General features: G+C 34.8%; 1 protein-coding gene across 1 annotated transcript in view; it reads right to left on the reverse strand.

Annotated features, from left to right (window-relative positions):
- PCDH15 (protocadherin related 15) overlaps nt 1–23,889 on the reverse strand; it is a 1,456,321-nt gene that overhangs the window by 119,642 nt on the left and 1,312,790 nt on the right. The window contains exons 24-25 of the mRNA XM_055118856.1: nt 17,593–17,733; nt 15,791–15,903 (exon numbers count right to left, since the gene is read on the reverse strand). Coding sequence (XP_054974831.1) covers nt 15,791–15,903; nt 17,593–17,733 — 254 coding nt within the window. The remainder of the gene's footprint in view (nt 1–15,790; nt 15,904–17,592; nt 17,734–23,889) is intronic.

Below are 23,889 nucleotides of genomic sequence, written 5' to 3' on the forward strand. Positions count from 1 at the left end.
AAAATAATAAAAATAACCTGTGTAATAGTTAACAAAGACAAATTCTCAAACAATGGAGTCGAATTAAAAGCCTACAGACAGATATTCAGGTAAATGGGCAACACAACTCATCTTGAACAATGCAGTAAAGAGTATAAAGTGGAGCAAAAAATCCCCTTCAAATCTTGTGGGGGAATAATTGGTCAATCACATTTGAAAGTCACAGATACACACTCACAAACACTCTCACACCACACCCAAAAATCAGTTTAAATGGGTTAAAAACCTCAATATTAGAGATGAATGAATTAAATTGATATAAGACATAGGCAGAACCATTCATAATATTATACATCTTTAATGATTCAATTCCATTAGCGTGGTAAATGGGGGCAAAGATAAGCAGGTTATTGTTTATTCTCTGAATGTTATTATTGCTGATTTAAATTAAGAGCCAACCTTTACCTATGCTGTTCTCAATGCATTGTTTTGAATTAGAAAGAAATAGTTTATGAATGTAATACTACAAAAGAGCAAAAAAAAACAATAAACCAATTACCCATTTTAAGTGTGAAATTAATGCATTCTTGAGAATTAGAAATGGAAACCACACTGTATAAGTATCTACACTATTATCTAGCTAGGTATTATATTACTTAAAAAATAAATCAGGTTTGGGGCCGGAGCAATAGCACAGCGGGTAGGGCGTTTGCCTTGCATGTGGCCGACGGGGGTTCAATTTCCAGCATCCCATATGGTCCCCTGATCACCGCCAGGAGTAATTCCTGAGTGCAGAGCCAGGAGTAACCCCTGTGCATCGCCGGGTGTGACCCAAAAATCAAAAAAAAAAATCAGGTTTTAAATTTTACCATGTATCAAGAAAATATTTAAGATATTTATAATATTTAAATCTAAACTCCCCAAACGTTAGCTTTTACTTGGCATGTCAATAATACTAATAATTTATGAAGTACTAAGTACTAAGTAATTATTATCTACTTAATAGTGTACAAATGAAGTGAATGGAGTGGTTTTTATTCTTTAATATAAGGGAAATCATAATTTTATATTATATATTTTAGTATGCTCAACTATATCCTGAACTAAATAATTCTTCCATTTTACTTACCAAGAAGTATAATTATGTTATTTAAGAATTTCATAGGTCACATAACTAGCAAATATGAAAGTCAGCATTTAAATTTAGTTTTGTTTTAAAGCGGAAAATAGTATGCTTAACATTTTTATATGTTGAATGTACTAGAGATTCAGGAAGTAACTGGAATATTACTGGAACTTCAAGAAACTTGGTGAATACAATAAGGGAGAATAAGAAGAAAATCATAGTGTAGTAAGATATTCATTATTTCTCAAGAACACATTTTTTATACCAGTTTATTTGAATTGCCAGAGAATTTTGCAGGTATTTCTACTTAATCTGACACAATTAAGCTAGCAAACTAGAATCTTTGAGTATAATCCATAAAATCAGAATGTTTTAATAAGTTATTTAGATAGCAATGGAAATATTACCAAGTCATAAATAAAAGAGGGAATCTTGCCAATTGCACGATCACAATTATGAAGCCTTTGGAATATTGTGTGAAGTGGAATGTCAGACAGAGAAATAAATATACTGTAAGTCCTCTCTTCTATGTGGAACTTGAAAAGAAAATACTAAAAATTCTGAAACAGAGAAGATAGTGTTGTCTGGTTGGTGGTAGTGTGGGTAGAAATAAATAGTTTTAAAAAAATCCCACTTAAAAGACAGGTATCGCTTTGTATGTAATTTATAGCCTAATAAGGTTAAATACTACATCGTACATATTAAATTACTAGGAAAGTAGTTTTTAAATATTTAATAATAAGAAAAATGATTTTTAACTTTAAGAGTTGCTGGAAAGGGAGCCGGAGCGATAGCACAGCGGGTAGGGCGTTTGCCTTGCAAGCGGCCGACCGGGGTTTGATCCCCGGCATCCCATATGGTCCCCCAAGCACCGCCAGGAGTGATTCCTGAGTGCAGAGCCAGGAGTAATCCCTGAGCATCGCTGGGTGTGACCCAAAAAGAAAAAAAAAAAAAGAGTTGCTGGAAAAGCCAGAGAGGTAGTGCAGTGGGTAAGGCACTTGCATTTCATAGCATGAACCATAGTTCAATACCCAGCACCCAATATGGTTCCCTGAACATGTCAGGAGTTATTCTGGCACCCAGAAAATAAGCACAAAACTAGAGTAAGCTCTAAGCACAGCCAGTGTGGTCCCAAAACAAACAGAAAATAAGAAAAAGGAATTGTATACTAATATAGTTGGTAAAATGTTTGTCATTATATTTTGCCTCTATAAAGTTACTTTATATCTTAGTTATATATCAATAAAATTGAAAGCAAATTATACTAAATGTTCTCTACTGAGTTTATCTATATCTAGTCCTTAAGTATTAAACATTGAAAAAAATTTAAAATTTTGGTAGATTGATTTAACCAACATGATAGTGTCAATGTTTTCCTCATAAGTATGGTAACATATTATCTGGATTTCCTAAAGATTTTAATTGTCTATAAAAGCCCCTCAAACAGCTTTACTGTGCTTACTAGACAAGACTGCTAGTTTGATTTTCCCTCTATTATAACACATATCAAATGCTTAAAAATGCAAAGAAATAGATAGCACTATAGCACTGTTGTCCCGTTGTTCATCAATTTGCTTGAGCAGGCACCAGTAATGTCTTCATTTACGGGGAGACTACTTGTTACTGTTTTTGGCATAGCGACTACGCCACAGGTAGCTTGCCAGGCTCTGCCATACGGGCGGGATACACTCAGTAGCTCGCCAGGATACTCTCAGTAGCTTGCCGGGCTCTCCGAGAGGGTCAGAGGAATCAAATCTGGGTCGGCTGCATGTAAGGCAAACACACTACCCACTGTGCTATCACTTGTAAAATTTTTTTGTCTCCAAAAAAATATCAATATTGAAGGTTGGCAGATAACAGAAGTTTCAAGGAGCATGCCTTGTAAGTCAAAGAAACAAATTTGATCCCTGACACCACATGGCTTCTCAAGACACCATCAAATATATTCCTGGTAGTACTTAGCATGGCTAGGTCCAGCTAACTCTATATTACTAGGCCAAAACTTTTAATTTATTCAAGAATTTTCAGCAACACTTGAGTATTGTATTACCTAGCAATACTTGATCTCCATCCTTGGGAGCATTGCCTGGGAGACATTAAATACATAAATATTAATTAAATTAAATTAAATTGAAATAGAAAATTTTCCTCATACTTTTTCCTATATAACAGCAGGATTAATTTCTCTTCTCATATCTAGGTTTGCCTCACCATTGTTATGATCAGGAAACTGAGTTGAATAAGTCATTGTAAAATTGATAAATGTTAAGTCTTATAGATTCAATTCTCATATGCATGGAAAAAAATTGCATATGAAATTGCATATGAAAAACATTTGGGAATATTAGGATAGAAAGGACAGACCACCGTATATTCTTGTTGAAGTTATGTGATTAACCAAGATAAATAGCAATCTCTTCAAAATATATATACATAGTTTCAATTTTAATCCTTTTAGTATAGATAATAGATTTCAAAATCAATTCTTAGAAATAGAGTGCTGTCATAGTAAAATATTTCAAATACAAGTCACTTGCTTAGGGACTTGTTGGCAGACATGGCTAACATCAGAGTGAAGGCTGCTAGTGGAGAATGGAGTACAAACATGATGTTAATGGGATTGGTGAGGATGAGGAGATAAAATTTAAAGTCTGGAAAGAAGAGAAAATTGTATTTCTATGCTGGCAAATGTTAAAAATAATCAAATATTGTACCTGAGAACTGAGTAAATATAATGACCCTGGGGGTGTGGATTTATAGATAGAATATATCTATATATATTCAGTAGGTAGGGCATTTGCCTTGCATGCAGCTGACCCAGGTTTGATTCTTCCATCCCTCTCAGAGAGTCCAGCAAGCTACTGAGAGTATCCCGCCTACACAGCAGAGCCTGGCAAGCTACCCATGGCGTATTCGATATTCCAAAAACAGTAATAACAAGTCTCACAATGAAGATGTTACTGGTGCCTGCTTGAGCAAATCTATGAACAACAGGATGGCAGTGCTACAGTGCATATTATTTATTAAGGATTTATAGACATAACATAGACAGAGTAGTCTGGATTTTTCTTGTATTATATGTACAACTAGAGAGGGTAAGTGAGAGAGAGAGAAATAGAAAGAGAATGAGAGAGAGAAAGAGAGAGGGAGGACTGAGAGTGTTTACTGTGATTGTATATCTGTCTTTGCTGTGTTTTAAACAGAATTCTTATCTTTAGTCCAATTATTTTAATCCAAATAAATACATGCAAGGAATATTATCCACACTGGACTTTAATAGATGAAATTGTGAAACTTAACTGTCATGCCATAATTAAATAATCACTTTGAGACTATAAGAACATAAGTACTTTTTGTTTTACACAGGATATGTATAAATGATACACGGGAAGACAGATCATGACCATGGATATTTCCATTCTCTCTACAAGTCTCACAATGGAGACATTACTGGTGCCAGCTCGAGCAAATCGATGAACAACAGGATGACAGTGAATGGGATACTACTAAGAAGAGTCTATTTTTGCCCTGGAAACTTTGGCTGTCACTATCATTTGTTTTGATAAATAAAATGAGGAGAGTGTGTGCATGTGGGTTGGAATATTGTGCTGTTTCGAGACTCAAACTTAAGAAGCCCTAAGGACTCTTGTGAGACTTCAAGTATGGGCTCTTAATTTAGGCATCATGAGAATGGAAGACTAGGCAGGGTGGGGTTTTGGGGTGGTGGGAGGGTGGAGGGGAGGTTTACTGTGGTTCTTGGTGGTGGAATATGTCCACTGGTGAAGGGGATAGGTGTTCGAGCATTGTATAACTGAGACTTAAGCCTGAAAGCTTTGTAACTTTCCACATGGTGATTCAATAAAATAAATTAAAAAAAAATAAAAAAGTAAAGAGGATAGTGTCTGTTTATTTTCACAGATACTACGCTGCACATCATTTGCATGTGTTCTGACAAAGATTCAAAGTAGTCCTTACCTTGACTATGTTGCATAGTTTTCTTTCTGACTCTAGGTCCCTGACTTTCCTTTAATTAGAGCATTCATATTTGGAAAATTTAAGCCATAAATTTTTTCTCTACCAATGAGATATAAAGATATTTAAAAGTCCCTATTACCCAGTTTTAAATTCTGGCATATTTTAAAATCTCAGTGCAACATGTTTAAAATTGTAATTGTAAGGCAAACAGAGCCCCTCCTTATTAATTTCTGGATAGGTGAGACACATACCTACCTTGAGTGGGGGCCTGCTTCAAAAGTTGTGAATTTACCTATATAATGAATTTACTTTGGAGCAATAGCAACACAGGTAGGACATTTGCCTTGCACATGGCCAACTGGAGTTTGATTCCTTGTCCCTCTCAGAGAGCCCGGAAAACTACCGAGAGTATGCCACCTGCACGGCAGAGCCTGGCAAGGTACCCATGGTGTATTTGGTATGCCAAAAACAGTAACAGCAAGTCTCACAATGGAGACATTACTGGGGCATGTTCGAGCAAGTCAATGAACAGTAGACGGACAGTGCTACAGTGCTGCAGGTAGACAGCAAACACAGATGGTCAGTAATCCCCCACTGCTTCTCTTTGTTTCAGCAGAACTGAGGTCAGACAAAATTTTGGCTTCAGTTTGCTACTGAAATTGCTTTAAATGAGATTTTTCTTGCCTGCTTAAACTTGACTGTAACATATATAGATTGGACAGAAGCACTAGTGAGCTCAGGTGAGACCAATGGAAGTTACGGTTCAGTTGACCCACATATTCATGATAAATAGTAAACTGTTATTTCAAGGCCAGTGGGTAATTTCAAGAGTCATTTGGATATTTTATAACATAATTAACAAGGCCACACTTTATAGGTAGACGGACTGTGGGTATCCAATTGGTATCTGTGTCTGTTCTGTCATCTACCAGGACTGTACCACATAATTTTGTGGGCCTTATATACATGTACATGCTCTTCACAGTGAAAGCTGTTAAATTTAGAAGATAACCGGCATACATGAGAATGATTTTCAATTGAATAAAACTGGTCACTAATGTCAATTCAGTGGTCAAACATAGTGTGGAATACTTAAGAGCAAGGGGCTATAACTAAAGAAAACAGTATGATTTTATTGTTACCCGGGACAAATCTGATTACTACCATTGCCTCAGTTTATTATTACAGAGTAGCCTCTTTCACCTCAAAAATGCCTTGCTTTAATACAAGATTAGATTATCTTAACTACATTAGACAAGAAGAAAAATATTATGCTTTGTGTAAGCAGACTTAGAATCAGGTCTACTTTTTCTTTTTTGAATTATACATCATTTGACATTAATATAAATTAACATAACTACTATAATGCAATCCATTATTATCACTGGATTCACATATTTTCCTACACTGTGTGCATGCATGATTTTGACTTAAGTATATTGCTAATGCCGCCTAGTACTATTTTGAATAGCTTACCAGAAATAGTATGCAGAACTATAAAATTATGAAACAAATGGAAGTTATTAAGCACCCAAGGATTGTGATGACTAGCGCTGTCATAAAAAATGGTGATAAAAAAATTCCCTTGACCAACAGGTATAAATAAAAATTACTTTTAAGATGTTTGTTTGTCCAACATCCATTGCTGTGCCTTATATTTAGGAAATTGCTTCTTATAAATTCTTTTCTTTTGATAATATTGTATGTTCGTGCATTTTTTTCCAGTTATAAAAATAGACTTTTTACTCTCCTTAACTGTGGGTGTCTAGAAGACTTAGGTAATCAGGACTGCTACTTTTATTTTTTGTATTACTCAGTAAAAACTGTATTTTGGCAATCTTTTTATGACCAATACCTGTTTACAAGATTACTAAATAGTAACTTTATGACTACTTTCTTAAGCATGTTCTCTTATACTCTACAAGACTGATTCTCAAATTTGTAAAGTACTATATCCTTAGAAAGCTTGTCTGATTGGTGTAGTCAGAATTCAAACCGTAGGAATTGATTATGCTATTTCACCTCAAAAATGTTTGCATTGAATATCAAAAATCGAGCAATGCACCATACTATATGTTTTTTCTTGAGTTCAAATTTCCCATAGACACAGGACAAAAAATAATGAAATCTTTTAAAAACACCTTTAGTATGAAAAACCTCTTTTAAATTCTAAACAGTGAATTAAAAATGAACCGTTTGAACATAAGTCCTTTGTTGCTAGAAGACTAGCTTCACTTGTTATATGAGCAAATGTCAAACTATACATAACCTTGAAGATGTGAAGGGGAAATTAAATCCCATGAGGATACAGAAAGCTTCTATGAAAGCAGTAATGAAGGATTGTCACAGACACTCTTATAATAGTTAAAGAGGGAAGAATCTATTATCTTTGAGACAAGAATTTAGCCGAGCCATAAAAGACAAGAAAAGTTATCTTCAGAAAACTCTGCTCTCATATTGGACAATAAATTGAAATTAAAATAGAAACAATCGTAGGAACTAAATTATACTCTCTGTGTGAGGGTTTACTTTATATTATGTTCAACAGATTTTTCACTTTTATAATTTGAAATAAAGAGAAGTGGTTTTCCTTAAAATATTGTACTCCTTTATTAACAATTTTTCCTCTAAAAGTCCCAAGTCCAGTTTATTTCTATAAGAATGATAGAAATGTTCTTTAATATAAGTTCATTTAAATTCTCTGTGTTAATGTAATATTAAATACAACTGTTCGCTCTTTTTTTTCTTTTTTAATAACATTTGAATTTTTCACAATCAATATAATAATAAATTACTGGATTTTAAATTATATGCTTTCATTTTATTGTATAATAAGAGGTGGATTTCCAATACTTTGTAGTTATTTATAAAATTTGCTTTATCTTTATGCTCCAATATAAATCCTATATACAATATTGTTTTTAGCTGCAAGAGTAATTTATATTAACTGGCAAAGCATTTTTCTTTTTATTACCACTTTAAATTTTTTTTTTTTTTTGCTTTTTGGGTCACACCCGGCGATGCACAGGGGTCACTCCTGGCTCTGCACTCAGGAATCACCCCTGGCGGTGCTCAGGCGACCATATGGGATGCTGGGATTCGAACCCGGGTCGGCCGCGTGCAAGGCAAAAAACGCCCTACCCGCTGTGCTATCGCTCCAGCCCCAACACTTTAAATTTTTTTTTTATTACAATTTTATCCTACCCATGGCATATTCAATATGCCAAAAACAGTAACATCATGTCTCAAAATGGAGATCTTACTGGTGCCCATTCGAGCAAATTATTGAACAACGGGATGACAGTGCTACAGTGCTATTTTCTTTTTAAATTTTTTTCCATTTTATTGAAGCATCATAATTTACAATGCTGTTCATGATTGTCTCATGTGTGCTGTGCACTATTCCAACAGTACAAACAGCATCAGAGATATTTACTTTAGTAGGAAAAACTAAAAACATTATTTTCAGTATTCAAGGATATTGAAAATTTAAAGAAATTTCACTGTGTTGTATGTAAGATGGTTATAGTAAATTTAAATAATGTAAATTGAAAATGGCCTAATATTTTTCTAAGAGTAAGAAAAATAGAAACTTGTTTATGAAGTTAACAAATATTCCCCAGGAACATCTGCTGCTTCTCTATTTTTATATAAGTAAATATAAATATTGAATTGCTCTTTTGAAAATTACATCTTAAAATACATAAATTCTTGAAATGAATATAAATTTGGCATTAAGTGATACAAAGTTTAATAATCAACTCAGATATACTTTCACTAAAATTAATGCCAAGGTTTATGTCTATATTTGTAACAGATTGGTTTTGAAATTTAAAAATTATTGTTTTTGGTAAAATGTTTGTTACATTGTGTAAAATACTGCATTTCAAACTTAAAAATCAATATTCACTTTTATACTTTATGATCTATTCTAGACATTTTGACCTTTTCATGATATTTACCTCTAAAACTGATGACAAGTAAATCCCCGTGTGTTTAAGTTTGAGTCTATCATCCTGATATGAAGGTCAAGTAATATTCTACCAAATGCTACAGTATTTGACCTACAGAAGTCAATCCATACTCAAGGAATAGTACACATTTGAATGACTTCGGTTTTTGATAATTTTGTTGTACTAAATGAAATATATCAAAACATAATCCCTGAATATGTCAAATATAATTACTTTCAAGAAAATCCAAATAGATGATTGATTAAAACTGTCTTATCAAATATGTCTATGAAGGAGTAATTAGAATATGATCCACAGATACCACAAGAGGAAGTAAACTTGACCACAATTTTAACTGTGATGCTCTGAAATCCATTTGTGGGTCTATATAAGATCATACTCCCAGAGGCTATTGAACTATAATAACCGGTAAAATCTTTGCAAAGATAATGTCATTCTAGACAGATAAAAGCTTTCTGATATCTAACTTTGGTTTCAAAATTCAATCCTACCTTATATTAATCCCTTTATCGATAGATTGTACGACAGAGCCTGGCAAGCTTCCCGTGGAGTATTTGATATGCCAAAAACAGTAACAAGGATGGTTCTCATTACCCTGACCATGAAAGAGCCTCCAATATGGCACTGTTAGAAAGAATGAGTAAATAGAGGCTGCTTAAATCTCAGGGCTAGGATGAATGGAGACGTTACTGGTGCCTGCTTGAGCAAATCAATGAACAATGAGATGACAGTGATACAGTGATCAATAGACTAGGCTTTGAGATCTCACATAAGTATTTTTCTAATCAAACTCATACTAAATTTCTTACCGAAGCATAATTGCTAGAAAAGAAACCTACATGTAACACTATTTGTATAAAAACTAAAAAGATATTTTGAAATATACAAATTTATATTAGTTGATATATGTAAGCATATTAAATAAAAATAAGTTGGCTAGATTTAATATATTTTATCACATAGAGAAACAAAAATATAATTTAGAGTGTGTATGAGAAATATTATTCAAATATATTAAGATAAAAGGGTTGATAAATGTGGGACACTTGAAACTAGTGTATGTAACTAGAATTTATATTTCATTCAGGTCAATGACAACATGAATTCATCAGTCTTTTGCTATACATTCATGACAGACAGTTATGAAAAATTATTTTCTAAGTGAGCATAATTTTTAAAAATATGCCTCCAAACAATTATCACACAGCTTAGAAGCCGGCTTCAAATGCTGGGTGTAAAGGCAGCTCATATAGAGAAGGGACCACCAAGGAAAGGGTGCTAGGGAGGACCATTCAGGATGGGAGATGCGGGCTGAAAGTAGAGTATGATGGAACACGATGGCCACTTAATACCTCCACTGCAAACCACAACACCCCAAAGGAGAGAGAGAGCAAAAGGGAATGCCCTGTCACAGAGGCAGGGTGGGGTGGCGGGAGGACAGGGTAGGGGTTGTGGGAGGGTGCTGGGACCATTGGTGGTGGAAAATGGGCACTGGTAAAGGGATGGACACTCGACCATTGTATGACGGAAACACAAGCATGAAAGTTTGTAAGTCTGTAACTGTACCTCACGGTGTCACTAATAATTTTTTTTTAAAAAAAGGTGCCTCGAAATGTTGTATTTTTTCTTATACCATCTAAATAAGTATAGTTTGCTATCCCAAAATAAACCACCTAAAATATAAGTTGGTACATTATTCTTAATACTTGCTGCTTAATGCAGGAAAAAGTCACTCTGCCTTTAATTATCTTAGCACTGTAGCACTGTCTTCCCATTGTTCATCGATTTGCTCAAGTGGGCACCAGTAACATCTCCATTGTGAGACATGTTGCTACTGTTCTTGGCATATTGAATACGCCACGGGTAGCTTGCCAGGCTCTACCATATGGGAGGTATACTCTCAGTAGTGTAGGATAACATAGACTCAGGTAGTTTAGGTTTATTAGGTTACTCCCGTTATGGTGCTCCCATTCCTCTTTGTTTATTTGTAGCTTCTTTCTTAGTGTTCTGTTGACTTGTAAATATTGTTTTTCTCTTCTCCTTGAGTCCTTTGCATAGTTTATTCTGAGCAATGTCCTTTTTGTATGGACACAGGAAGACTTAGCAAATACTATGCTTTTGTAACCTGAGAGTCATTTGACTCTAAATGATATTTTCCTCCTGGGCATCTGTTCTCTCGACCTAAGCCTCAGCTGCCCTTACTTCCTAGCACCCCCAAAAGCAGGATCCCGCCGAGGGATGAGATGGACCCAGGGCAAGCGGTGAGTTGTGTGCTACCCTGGCATTGAGATGGGCCTGGCCAAAGTGCCTAATGCTTAACTATAAGTTAAGAGCTTGATCATGGACAAATGCTGTCATGATCCAAACAGTGATACTAGATTTGGACCCTGCTAGGGTGAGGAATGATTAATCTGGCCTGAGTGCTGTGGTCTGAGCCTGTGGCAAGATGTTGCCAGGAGAGCTGCCTTGCAAGCCTCAATGTATCCCTTGCTATGTCCATCCAAAAATAACTAGTATTAAGATGTTAATAAGTGTTTGGACTAAGGAAAAGAAAAATACCTTAAGAGTCAGGAAAGGCTTTGGAATGCTCTGCCCTCAGGAAGGGCTTTCTTATGTTGATTTTGCTACCTGGCTGGGTGTAGCCTAGAGGGCAAGGTGGGAGAGACAAGTAGGAGGAGAGACTAGAGAAGCGAGAGAGGCTGGGGTAGATCGAGAGAGAGGACAGAGCTAGAAATGCGGGAGATGGGAAAGATGGAAGATTGAATAAACGGTAACTAATCAGCAACCAACTTGGTCCTCGTTCTTCCTTTCACCTGTCCTTGGCCAACGGCCGTCCCGGTCCAGCCAATACACAGCGGTTCCAGAGCACCGAACACGGGCAGTGAGACAGAACAGCCCTCAGAGCCCGAGAGTGCATGCGCCCAACGGCATGCTTTAGTTTTTTACAAGTAGATTTCAGCCTATTTTAACACTTACCTTCATTAAAAATTTTATCCAAAATTACTTTTCTCTGACAACATTTGATACAACTTTTAAAAAATATTTTATGGCTGCTTTATAAAAAGTAAAATAGGGGCTGCAGACAAATTATGGCAGGTAGGGTGCTTGCCTTGCATGGAGACAACCTGGGTTCATTTCAGGTATCCCATAAAGTCCCCTGAGCATTGCCAGGAGTGATTACTTAGTGTAGAGCCAGGAATAAAGAAACATTCAACATTTTCAGTTTTGGCCCAAAAGAAAACTAACAAAAATAAAATAAAATACTATTAACCCACGTATATTGAATTTAATATGCCATCATATTGATTCGGGTGAGACTATTTTCATTAAGTATAGGATGCAGCAATTTTACCAAATTACCCTTTCATACAAATAACAAGTAAAATGAAATAACCAAGAGTGTGGCTTGAGATTGTTGTAAATGTTATGCTGGAAAGTCAACAATTACTCCACATGCTCTCGCTAGAGTATTTTAAATTTTAGCACCACATACTTGGCTATATTCTCTTATTTAACTGCATGTTATTTGTAGGCTCTATTGGCAGTTATTAGTTATTTTCAGAAAAGGTAAAAAGCTGATTGGAGCAAACAAATTTTATCTTTAAGAAGGAACTTAAAACAATTGAAAAGGAAATAAATGATAATGCCCCATGAAACCTATGACCTTGTCCTTAATGTCATAGTAGTTTAACTAAAGGAGTTACTGAGCAATGTAATAGAGAATCTCGTGACATATTTCTACTAATAAGGAAATGCACTCTAAATACAAACCCATATGAAAGGGACATCATTATGAGTTATTTTGGGAGTAGTGTTATTTTTTCTTTCTTAGACTGGAGCAATAGCACAGCAGGCAGGGCGTTTGCCTTACATGCAGCCAACCTCGGGTTCGATTCCTCCGTCCCTCTCAGAGAGCCCGACAAACCACTGAGAGTATCCCACCCTCTCAGCAGAGCCTGGCAAGCTACCCGTGGCGTATTTGCTATGCCAAAAACAGTAACAACAAGTCTCAAAATGGAAACATTACTGGTGCCTGCTCAAGCAAATCAATGAACAACAGGATGACAGTGCTACAGTGCTTCTTCTTTTCTTCAAGGAATGATGAGTCTTTGGAAAAAAGAAATCCTGGAAACGGTAGTGTGAAGGGCTGAACTATGATGAATTTTTGGATTTTCCTCAAATAGTAAGTACATTTTTTGAACTTCAGATCTAGATATGCTAGTGAAAAACATGAAAGAGCTTACACCTTTCTTTAAGCTCAGGAGACCAAAATAAACACATTTCTGATATTTCTAAATATATATATATGTATACATACATATATATTGCTATTTAAAGAATTTGAATCTATGGGGTACCATGACAACAAAAACAAAGTAAATTCTAAATAGTAGATATGGTGATGAAAGCATAATTCATAATAGACTGTTCACAGAGCATTATTATTTTAAATATAGTTTTCCTGGTTTGGATATGAGTTATGCAGGATTATCTGCTTAATAAATTTCATGATTGAATTTAGCATTTGAAAATTGCAGAGTCAGCTTTTTAATAAAAAAGAAAAATATTTAATTCAATGTAAATGCTACCAGACTCATGACCAAACTCATCCCTCAATATTTTACTTCCTGATACAGCTAAATTTTGTAGGTAGTTCTAGAAAATTTTAGAGAAATAAAAATCCAAATTCTATGTGTGTTATTATGTGAAATCTTTATAGTTCTTGAATCACATATATCATTGTTTCACTTCCAGTTTTTCCTTAGACAGGCACAGCTAAAATATTTTGGGTTTCAATGCATATGTTTATTTCATGTTCAGTCAGTTTAGTGTGTCCTTGACATTTTTCCTCCTGAAGATTTCTTATCTGAACTAAATTAGTTTCACAGTAGTACTATATCATTTGTGTAGTTCTTTTTTAACCTAATGGATACGTGCTTCTGATGTGAAGTTATAGCTAGTATAAATCAAAAAGTCATCATATGGTATATAATGATCTTCCTTTGGTTTCTTGTGAGAAAATTATATCCTATGGATACAAACATGCTAATAAAATTCTTTAATGTCTAAACTTAATGGATACAAAAATTATAAAACAAAATTATACTTAAAAGAAAGAATAGAATTTTCTATCACATATCCAATCATGATGCAATCAATAAAAAGTAGTTTTATTTTTACTTGAATAATTTTAAGTAAAATCTTCACTTCCCCAAAACTGAGACAGACAGATAAAAATATCCATGGTATACCAACACATATACTCATAAAAGTCATATTTTGAAGTTCCCAAATCTCAGAATTATTTAAAATGATCCCTTCAGAAAACAATTAGAGGGGCTAGAGCAATAGCACAGCAGGTAGGGCATTTGCCTTGCACTCATCCAACCCGGGTTCGATTCCTAGCATCCCATATGGTCCCCTGACCATTACCCCTGGGTAATTCCTGAGCGCAGAGCCAGGAGTAACCATTGTGCATCCCCGGGTGTTTGTGACTGAAAAAGAAAAAAAAAAAACTACAGAAAATAATTAGAAATATATAAGGCCAATGAAGTGGGTCATGGATTTCAAGTACAATAAAAGGAATAACTCTGAATCTAAGCACTGTTTTATTTTTTTTTTATTTTTATTTTTTTTGCTTTTTGGGTCACACCTGGCGATGCACAGGGGTTACTCCTGGCTCTGCACTCAGGAATTACCCCTGGCAGTGCTCAGGGGACCATATGGGATGCTGGGATTCCAACCCGGGTTGGCCGCGTGCAAGGCAAACGCCCTACCCGCTGTGCTATCACTCCAGCCCCTAAGCACTGTTTTATACTTAAAAAAGATATTAGACACTAAATGTTACAGATAATAAAAATGTTGTTTGAGGCTAATCGTAGCTTTCATATAAAATATACTTAGATTGTATTAGTGTTATACAATTAGCTTTAAAATTGTAATTGTTTAATTGTAATACAATTAGTGTTACTAGTGTTATCCATAAAAATTCATCTGTACAGTACTAGTTTTTTTTAAAGACACAGATAAAGATTTTTCCAATTTCTAACTCTAAAATCTTCCTGCAGTTTGGTTCTGAGAAAGTGCTCTGATCACATTTCTTTACGTTTTAAATTTCACCTTAATGTAAAAATGTGACAAATACAAAATTATGAAGTATATGTTCCATTTTAACATTAAAATATTCTTTGACATTCATTATTTGTATGACTTATCATTATTTCGAGGAACAATTTCATAATATTAACATTAAAATAAATCTGTTAAGCATTGTATTATGGAAACCTCAACTAAGAAAGTAGGGATAGCAATTCTATAACTATAGTATGTGTTATATAGTATAAAAATAAAACCTACACATACACTCATCAATTATATGAAAAATCTAGTTTTATTTACATGTCAAAATTTAACGTATCTGAATACATTTAATGTACTTGAATATACAATTGACTATATTCAACTTACCTTTAAGATCATTATTTATTTCCAATTAAATCCAAAACTATGTTTCATTACAACTGCTTATTTTTTTAATTTTTTAACAGCTTAAAATAAATATAATGCTGTGGGATTTTGGAAAACCATAAATTAGACTTACAAGATTGCTTAATTAATCAAATGATGTGAATTTAGAATTAGAAGATTGTTTCATTAGTCAATTCATTTCACATTATCAGTTTAAAAGTAGGCATGCAATAAAAACTTTATTGCAGAAGTTGGTAAGTATCAATACCTATATTCCTCTTGAGTAAAGCGTGGGATTTCTCCAGGATGCAAGACAAGAATCTTTACTGTGGCACTGCTGGACATTACAGGCTCACCATCATCAAAAGCAACAACCACCAACTTAAAATGTAATAAAAGTTTATATTAATACTACAAACAAGAAGAAAGTAAAAACATTATTTTCTCTGTATAGGTTTAACATTGGACTGATAGTTTCCGGGTCAGTCAATGGCCATTTTCTTACCATATACTAAGAGCATTATATTAAATATGCTACATGTATCTCACTTAACCATCTAGGAATTCTCTAATATTGATATTATTTTTATTTTCTGTATGAGAGAGCTCAAAGACTTTGAATAACTAATTCTATGATGAGAAGACACTAACAAAATATGACTCTAATACAACAATATTATGTCAAAAATAAACTTTTTCTCCTCTACAATTATTTTGATGGCTACAGTATAAGTTATTTAAACACTAACACTTATTTTAAACTTCAAAATCAGTTACATCAATAACAAAAAAGTTTCCTTATTAAAATAGTTTATTTTTCAGTGAATAGTTTTATACAGGATTATCTGTCAGATATATTTTTTGTTGGAGTGTCAAATTGAAAATGACAATAGTTTAGCACATTTAATATACACTCCCATAATAGCAATGAGAATATACATAATCTCTAGTTCATAGATTAGTGTTTCTGAAATAGCAAACTAAAGAAAAGATTTAGTGTTAGAATGTTATTCAAATATCATTAAAACATTTATAGTCTTATGTCTTTGATAATACATAATAAGAATTTTTATAATTATACTAGCTCTCTATTGTGTAAAATATTGAAACTTGGCAGTTACTGATCAAATTAATTCACCTTAGATCATTAAAACATAATCAAGAATCATTTTGACAGCTATGATTTACTTCCGGGTTAATACTTTATATACAAAACAATTGTTTCATATATTAATGCAATTATGTGAGACCTAGTACACATTCACCTTTAGAAAGGTTAACTAATAAAGATTTTTCCCAGTGTAGTACTGAGGTCTTTATTCGAAGTGATACATTTCTAAATAACTTTAATAAAATGGTTATGCTCAGATATTTAATAAATTAAATATATAATTTTACTGGTGCCTGCTTGAGCAAATCGATGAGCAATGGGATGACTGTGACTGACTGACTGATTAATATTATATTAATATATAATTTGTGAATGTAATATATATTTCAATATGTTTGATGCTCATCACGTAGTAAGTTTATAAGCTTAATTCAGAAACTCTGCCTCTCAGTAATATTAAGGAAAAAAAATGTCGAAAGATATTTTCACAATGAGTTTTGCAGCAGCAAATATTGTTTAAAAAAATAATGATAGATGATCTGAAGATAAGCTAATTATCCAATGACAAAGCATTTGACCAAAAATAACCTGTAATATACCCATCCAATATTCTGCCATAATCATTAATTAGCATTAATTTTATTGGCATGTATATAATATTGTCGCATTAAAGCAGTGTTAATAATATGCCTGCCGTATTCTAAAGTATGTGTTTAGTTGTATTCACCTAAACACATAAGAGTTGAGATCAAAATGATAACTTCTAGTTATACTCAAGTTATGATACATATTTTTTACTAATGCATTTTACAAATGCTTTTGCAGAAAAAATATAGTTCCCGGTGAATAAATGAATGAATAAATGGAGAATAATTTAAAGAGTTCAGTTATCTAGTGAGCTAAATTCTCAATAAAAATTTAAACATACAATAGAAAGTAGAGGAAAACTTAGTATTAACCTTAAAAATAGTTGTTGGTTCTTCATTAAGATTGACTCGAGTTATTACTCTTCCAGAATTTTCTTCTACATCAAAAATACTTGCAGGATAAGGAAACTGGACATCATCTACTCTATACCTCACACGACTGGCAGGTAATCCCTAAAAGAAAATTATGCATTATTAATTCACTTTATTTACTAATTCACTTTAATAAAAATATAAAAGAGGCAATAACAAAGTCAAGCTGCTTATAAAATCCATGTTTTTCTATTCACAAATGTTATATATATTTCAACATTTCTTATTTTTATTCATGAAATGCAACCAAATTATGCTTTTGATTAGCCCATTCTTTTTTTTTTTTTTTTTTTTTTTTGCTTTTTAGGTCACACCCAGCGATGCTCAGGGGTTACTCCTGGCTTTGCACTCAGGAATTACTCCTGGCGGTGCTTGGGGGACCATATGGGATGCCAGGGATCGAACCTGGGTCGGCCGCGTGCAAGGCAAACGCCCTACCCGCTGTGCTATCGCTCTGGCCCCGATTAGCCCATTCTTGAATTGCCTATTCTCACTCAGCAAAGTCTCTTTACTACATGCTTTTTTAAATTACTTATTTGAAAGACTAAATTGATGTTTGATTTTTGCAAATTATCATCAACTTTGTTCTAATAATAGTAATGTCACCTTGCCCTAAATAACATGCTCTTTAAAGGTTTTATCTTCTAAGATGATTTCAGGGAGGGTCTTCCCAGCATTATTAAGGAGTCCAGGGTCCTAATAATACAATTACAGTGCAGTGTTGCTCTAACGCAGTGGTGCCTGGCCACCCAGATACACCTGGCGGCCTGGTGTGCCATCAAGGCTACTTGCAGTATGACAGGAGTGTGAAGTGGAGGGAAAGGAGTCATGTGCCAGCAATCAAAGTCAGCGACTCATGCATGTTAGACATACATTTCAGTCCTATGAAATATCTTTCCAGCCCATTTCCCATAGTGATTTTTAATTTAATTTTTATATTTGTTTAATTTTCAGAGAATGAGAAAATGAGTATGGAAGCAAATGAAACAAAAATGTTCTGCTCTGTCCTGCTTACCATGCTCATCAGTTTTTCTAAAATAACTTAATCCTCACAAGTAGGATAATATTGTTAAGGATGATGATAATAGTAAAATAACATCTTACAATTGTTGAATATTTATTATTTGCAAGATATATGTTAGTATATGTTAGTACATCATGATAGATATATGGCGTGATACCCATAATTAGACAGTACATTTAAGGAGTTAAAAAATATTAAATTGTCACAGACATAAACCAACATAAGCTGGAAAACCATTGAGACTTTAACAATAATGATGGACCCAAAGAGACAGAACAACAAGCAGGGTACACAAGCCTTGCATGTGGCAGACCTGGGTTTGACTTCTTGAACCCTTTATTGCTCCCTTAGCCCAGCCAGGAGTGAGCCCTTATTTCAGAGCCAGGAGTAAGTCCTGAGCATTAGTTCAAATACCAAAATAAAAAAAAAAAAAGCACAAGAAAAGAAGAGCCAAATGTGCTGGATGACCTCACTTATAGTAGGGCTTAGTTGGGTTTTATCTTGAATTAGAGAAGATTAGAATCTCTTCAGTGCTTAAGGTCAAACCTCTTATGGCAATCTTAGAGCCAAGCCAGAAACAAGGTGCAGATTTATTTTATTGGAGAGTTTCACTTCAAACACAGAGTCTCTGTTAGAGCACTAAATTCTTATGAGAGAATCAGTTTTCCTTGGTGTTAATTTAAAGCAGGAGGAGATGTAAGAACAGTATCCCTCATATTTGTGGGCAAGGATAGTTCTGAGAATGCTGCAATTTTGTTTGTTTGGTTATATTTTTATCTACTATTTTAGTAGACCCAAACGAAATTACTCATTGATATATAGTTGAAAGATAAACATAAGTTTCTGATGCCAGGATAGAACCTCACCAAATACACACATTTGTATCCTGGGCTATCACAGACAGGTTAGAAACTGCTTTTCTCAACTTCTATGATAAACAAGACATTTTACAAACTGACATTTTCAGAGGTAGTACAGAGGGCTATATTTAGCCTCATTTAATCCCCAACATTGCATATTGTAACCTTATACCTCTAAGAATGGCCTTACTATTGCATACATAGTAATAGTCCCTGAACACACTTGGGTGTGACCTCAAATCCATTAAAAGTAATAATCAATAATAATAATAGTGCAGTTACTGTGCAGTTACTATCCCGTTGCTCATTGATTTGTTCGAGCGGGCACCAGTAACGTCTCTCATTGAGAGAATTATTGTTAACTGTTTTTGGCATATCCAATAATAGTAGTAGTAATAATAATAAATTGACCCGGAGATAAACAGGAAACAAATTCAGTGACTCCAAAATCAAAGCAGAGCATTTGCAGGCTAATTTCTAAAAGCATTTGAAGGCTAATGAATTACTTTTATTATTCTGATGGTTAAGCAATTCTTTCATTTCCAGATACTTTCATGGCATGTTCCAAGTAGTTCCCGTGTCCAAGATAGGTTCCATTTGTCCAGCCTTTCAAATAGCTTCTTAGTCACTGACTGCAAACCTGCTATTTCTGAATTTCCAAAATGATATAAATATTATAGAGTTCTCCCTCAACAATAAAATTTTTCTTATGCTGGAAGATATCCCCAAATTATGTAGCCCATAGCTTGAATTTTTGAGGTCCTAGTTAGACAGCAAGTCCCCATATTCCCTGGCTCTACCAGGTGGAATCCTGGTGTCCTTGGTACTTCTTGGCACAAGGACCCCAGCACCAAACCTTCAGGCTTGTGCAGACCAACAGAGTAGTAACCAGGAGTGGCTCCAGAGATCCTAAGCATCCATGGGGAGCCCCTGAACATTTATTTAATTTGTTTTTTTTTAATGAGGTTACCGTAAACAAAACAAAACAAAACTAAACAAAAAACAGCTATAACCAGTAGTCCGAGGCAGAGACCAGACAGTGCCACAGTACAAACCCAGGTCCCTATGTAACCAAGGCATCATGTGATCCACCCAAGATTATTTTCTTTCTTTTTTTTTTTAAGGTCCTATATAGCTATCTACATTACATCTGTATACATATTTTTCCCAACTGATACAATATAATAAGTTCAGGCTGTGGTTTTATTTAATACCCATTAGAAGCTTTTGGTGACTGACAATCAGATGTTATCAACTATTTGTTTTTTCCTGCTGTCCTTCAAAGTGACTGGTTTGCTGATCTTCATGATTGTCATCCAATGAAATTTGTTGTTCAGATTAATTTCTGAATCACATTTGGATGATATAACAGTTTTAGGCTTCAGGTTTTATACAATCCCCCAATTATTATCTGCATATTAATTTTAATTCATTACTTATCAGAGATGATCACTATATCCTTGTACAAATTCTTCATCTTTTCTCTTTCAGTTTTCCATAAAGAGAAAGATAAATATGACCCTTATACTGGTCAGGTAGGGCAGACAAAACTTTGCACATTAACACAATTAGCGTTTATAGTAAAAGCTATAAAAGAGAAGCTTGCATATTAATATGTAAAAATGCTAGTGCTAGAACATATTTTAGGATTTATAGTAAAAGACTTTATAAGTTCACCGTGAAGGTGCTAAAATGTGAAAATGTGGTGCATTACTCTTTATTGATATTGTAGCAATTGTATAATATATACATTCTTTTTCTGGCATATTATTGCTATTACAAATGCAAACAAAATTAATGTGTCAAAATTTGGGACATTTTATCTAAAACTCAAAAGCAAAAACAGATATGCTATGAAATTATACAAAATACTAAATATGGCTATATAAAATATTTCATTAATTATTCATAATAATTTTGTTGAAAATATGTACATATTTATTTGGAAGGTGGTGAAGATTTTTAGCATGATATTATAATGAAATCTCTTTTCTTAAGTATTATAGTGTCAGAAATAAAAACAGAATTATTGCAGGAGTCTATCATTGATATTCTAAAGTTTATAAATAATGAGTATAAGCACTGTACTAAACTTAAGCATTCTTGCAATCACCCTTCAAGTACAAAGAAGAAAAATATAAAAATACCTATTTTCCTTAGAGGATCTCATTCACCAATGACTCTACGTGCCAATCTAAAAATCTGTCTTAAAATTTTTTAATGTAAATTAGCCTGAAATAAGACAATAGCTGCCCTAAAATTTTGCATTTCTGAGTTGATAATTGATTTCACTTTCCAGGCTTCTTTCTAGTTATTATTTGAGATAAGGTTTACTTGAATGTTCTATGACAGTTTAAATAACAAACTATTTAAATGACGCCCATGTAGGATAACATTGGTTTGTCCTTTCTGCCTTGCAGCAGGGAGCTTAGGCTTATTGGGTTACACCCACCAGGCTCCTAAGGCACGCCCATTCCTGTGTTTATCTGTAACTTCTTTCTTTGTGCTCTGCTTCCCGAACTGATCAGTCACCTTTATCTCTTTTTTTTTAATAAGAATTTTATTTTATTGAATCACCATGTGGAAAATTACAGTGCTTTCAGGCTTAAGTCTTAGTCATACAATGCTGAAACAACCATCCCTTCACCAGTGCCCATATCCCACCACCAAAAAAAAAAACACAGTACACCTCCCATCCCGCCCACCCCTGCACCCCCCACCCCGCCTTGTAACTGATAAATTTCACTTTACTTTCTATTTACTTTGGTTACATTCAATATTTCAACACAAACCTCACCAGTATTGTTAGGAGCACCTCACTAGAGTCAGACCTGTTGTGAAGAGAAATGAGGTTTTGGATTTCTGTACTTTAGCAACTAAGTCCAGGGAGATTTCTTCCGGATATTGGAACATTGCAAGCTTGTAAACCCCATCTGTGGTTGTCACGCCCTTCATCCCCAGGAAGGGAGAGGCGAGAGAGAGAAATACCTTTCCCCTCCTGGGCGGGCATGGGGTCGCGGCTTAGTTCTCAGGCTGGAGACAGTAGCTGCCCATGTCGAAAGTGGTTTAGCTGGGTCTGGATTCAAGCTCGTGCAGCTGCGGAGAGGCCGCACATGCGTGTGGTCCCTGGGATCACATCTTGGCAGCAGCAGGAGGGGACGGTGCCTCCCCCAGTTACCTTTATCTCTTAATCAGACTGTTAACTTGTAAATATAACTTTTCTCTGCTCCTTATGTCCTTTGCATAGCTACTTCAGAGCAATGTCCTTTTTGTATGAACACAGGAAGACAGTTAATGCTTTTCTTTTGTAACTTGGGAAGTTAATTAAGTCTGAATAATATTCAATCTGGGGCATCTGTTCTCTTGACTTAAACCTCAGTTGCCCTTAGTTCCTAGCACCCCAAAAAGCAGAGTCGTGACAAGGAACTGGATAGATCCAGGGCAAGTTGTGAGCGATCCTGGCATGGAAATGGGCCAGGCCAAAGTGCCATAATAAACTATAAGTTAAGAGCATGGTCATGGAGAAATTCTGTCATGATCCAAAAAGTAACAACCGGATTAGGACCCACTAGGGTTAAACCCATCAATGGCCAGTATCCAGTGACTTAAAAGCAAGCTCCCGGAAGAAGTATCTCATAACCGACTTGTCCATCTAGGAGAACCTGGCAAACCACCAGGAGTTTCCTGCCCACATGGGTGAGCCTCACAAGGTCCCCATGGTGTATTCATATGCCCAAATCAGTAACAAGCTGGATCACATTCCCCTAACCCTGAAAGAGCCTCCAATGCAGTATTGTTGGGAAGGACAAGTAGAGAGAGGTTTCTGAAATCTCAGGTCTAGGACGAACGAATGGAGATGTTATTGAGACCGCTCGAGAAATTCGACGATCAACGGGATGATGATGATGATGATGATGATGATGATGATGATGATGATGATGATGATGATGATGATGATGGTTAGAAAAGACCTGATCTTTTCTGTAGTCTGGGATCTATAGCAAGATGTCCCCAGGAGAGCCATCTTACAAGCTTAAAGTATCTCTTACTTTGTCCATAAAAAATGATTAATGTTATTAAGGAGTAGAATTAAGATGAATGTTTAAATGGCTATTAGACTAAGGAAAGGAGAAACACACTCTAGGAGGTATTTGGCTCTTCAGAGGATCTTATGCCTGCAGGAGATCAGGAAGGCCTTTCATATGTAGATTGTGCTACCAGACCTGGGTGTGGTTGCTACTGCCAAGGTTTGGAGGGTGAGAGGCACTAGAGAGACCAGGATGGCGAATCAGGGCATGGAGAGACTAGCAAGGGGGACAAAGGGGTGACTAATGTAAAGGAGAAGAATGTAGG

This window comes from Sorex araneus, chromosome 11, assembly GCF_027595985.1.
Source record: "Sorex araneus isolate mSorAra2 chromosome 11, mSorAra2.pri, whole genome shotgun sequence".
Classification (NCBI taxonomy): domain Eukaryota; kingdom Metazoa; phylum Chordata; class Mammalia; order Eulipotyphla; family Soricidae; genus Sorex; species Sorex araneus.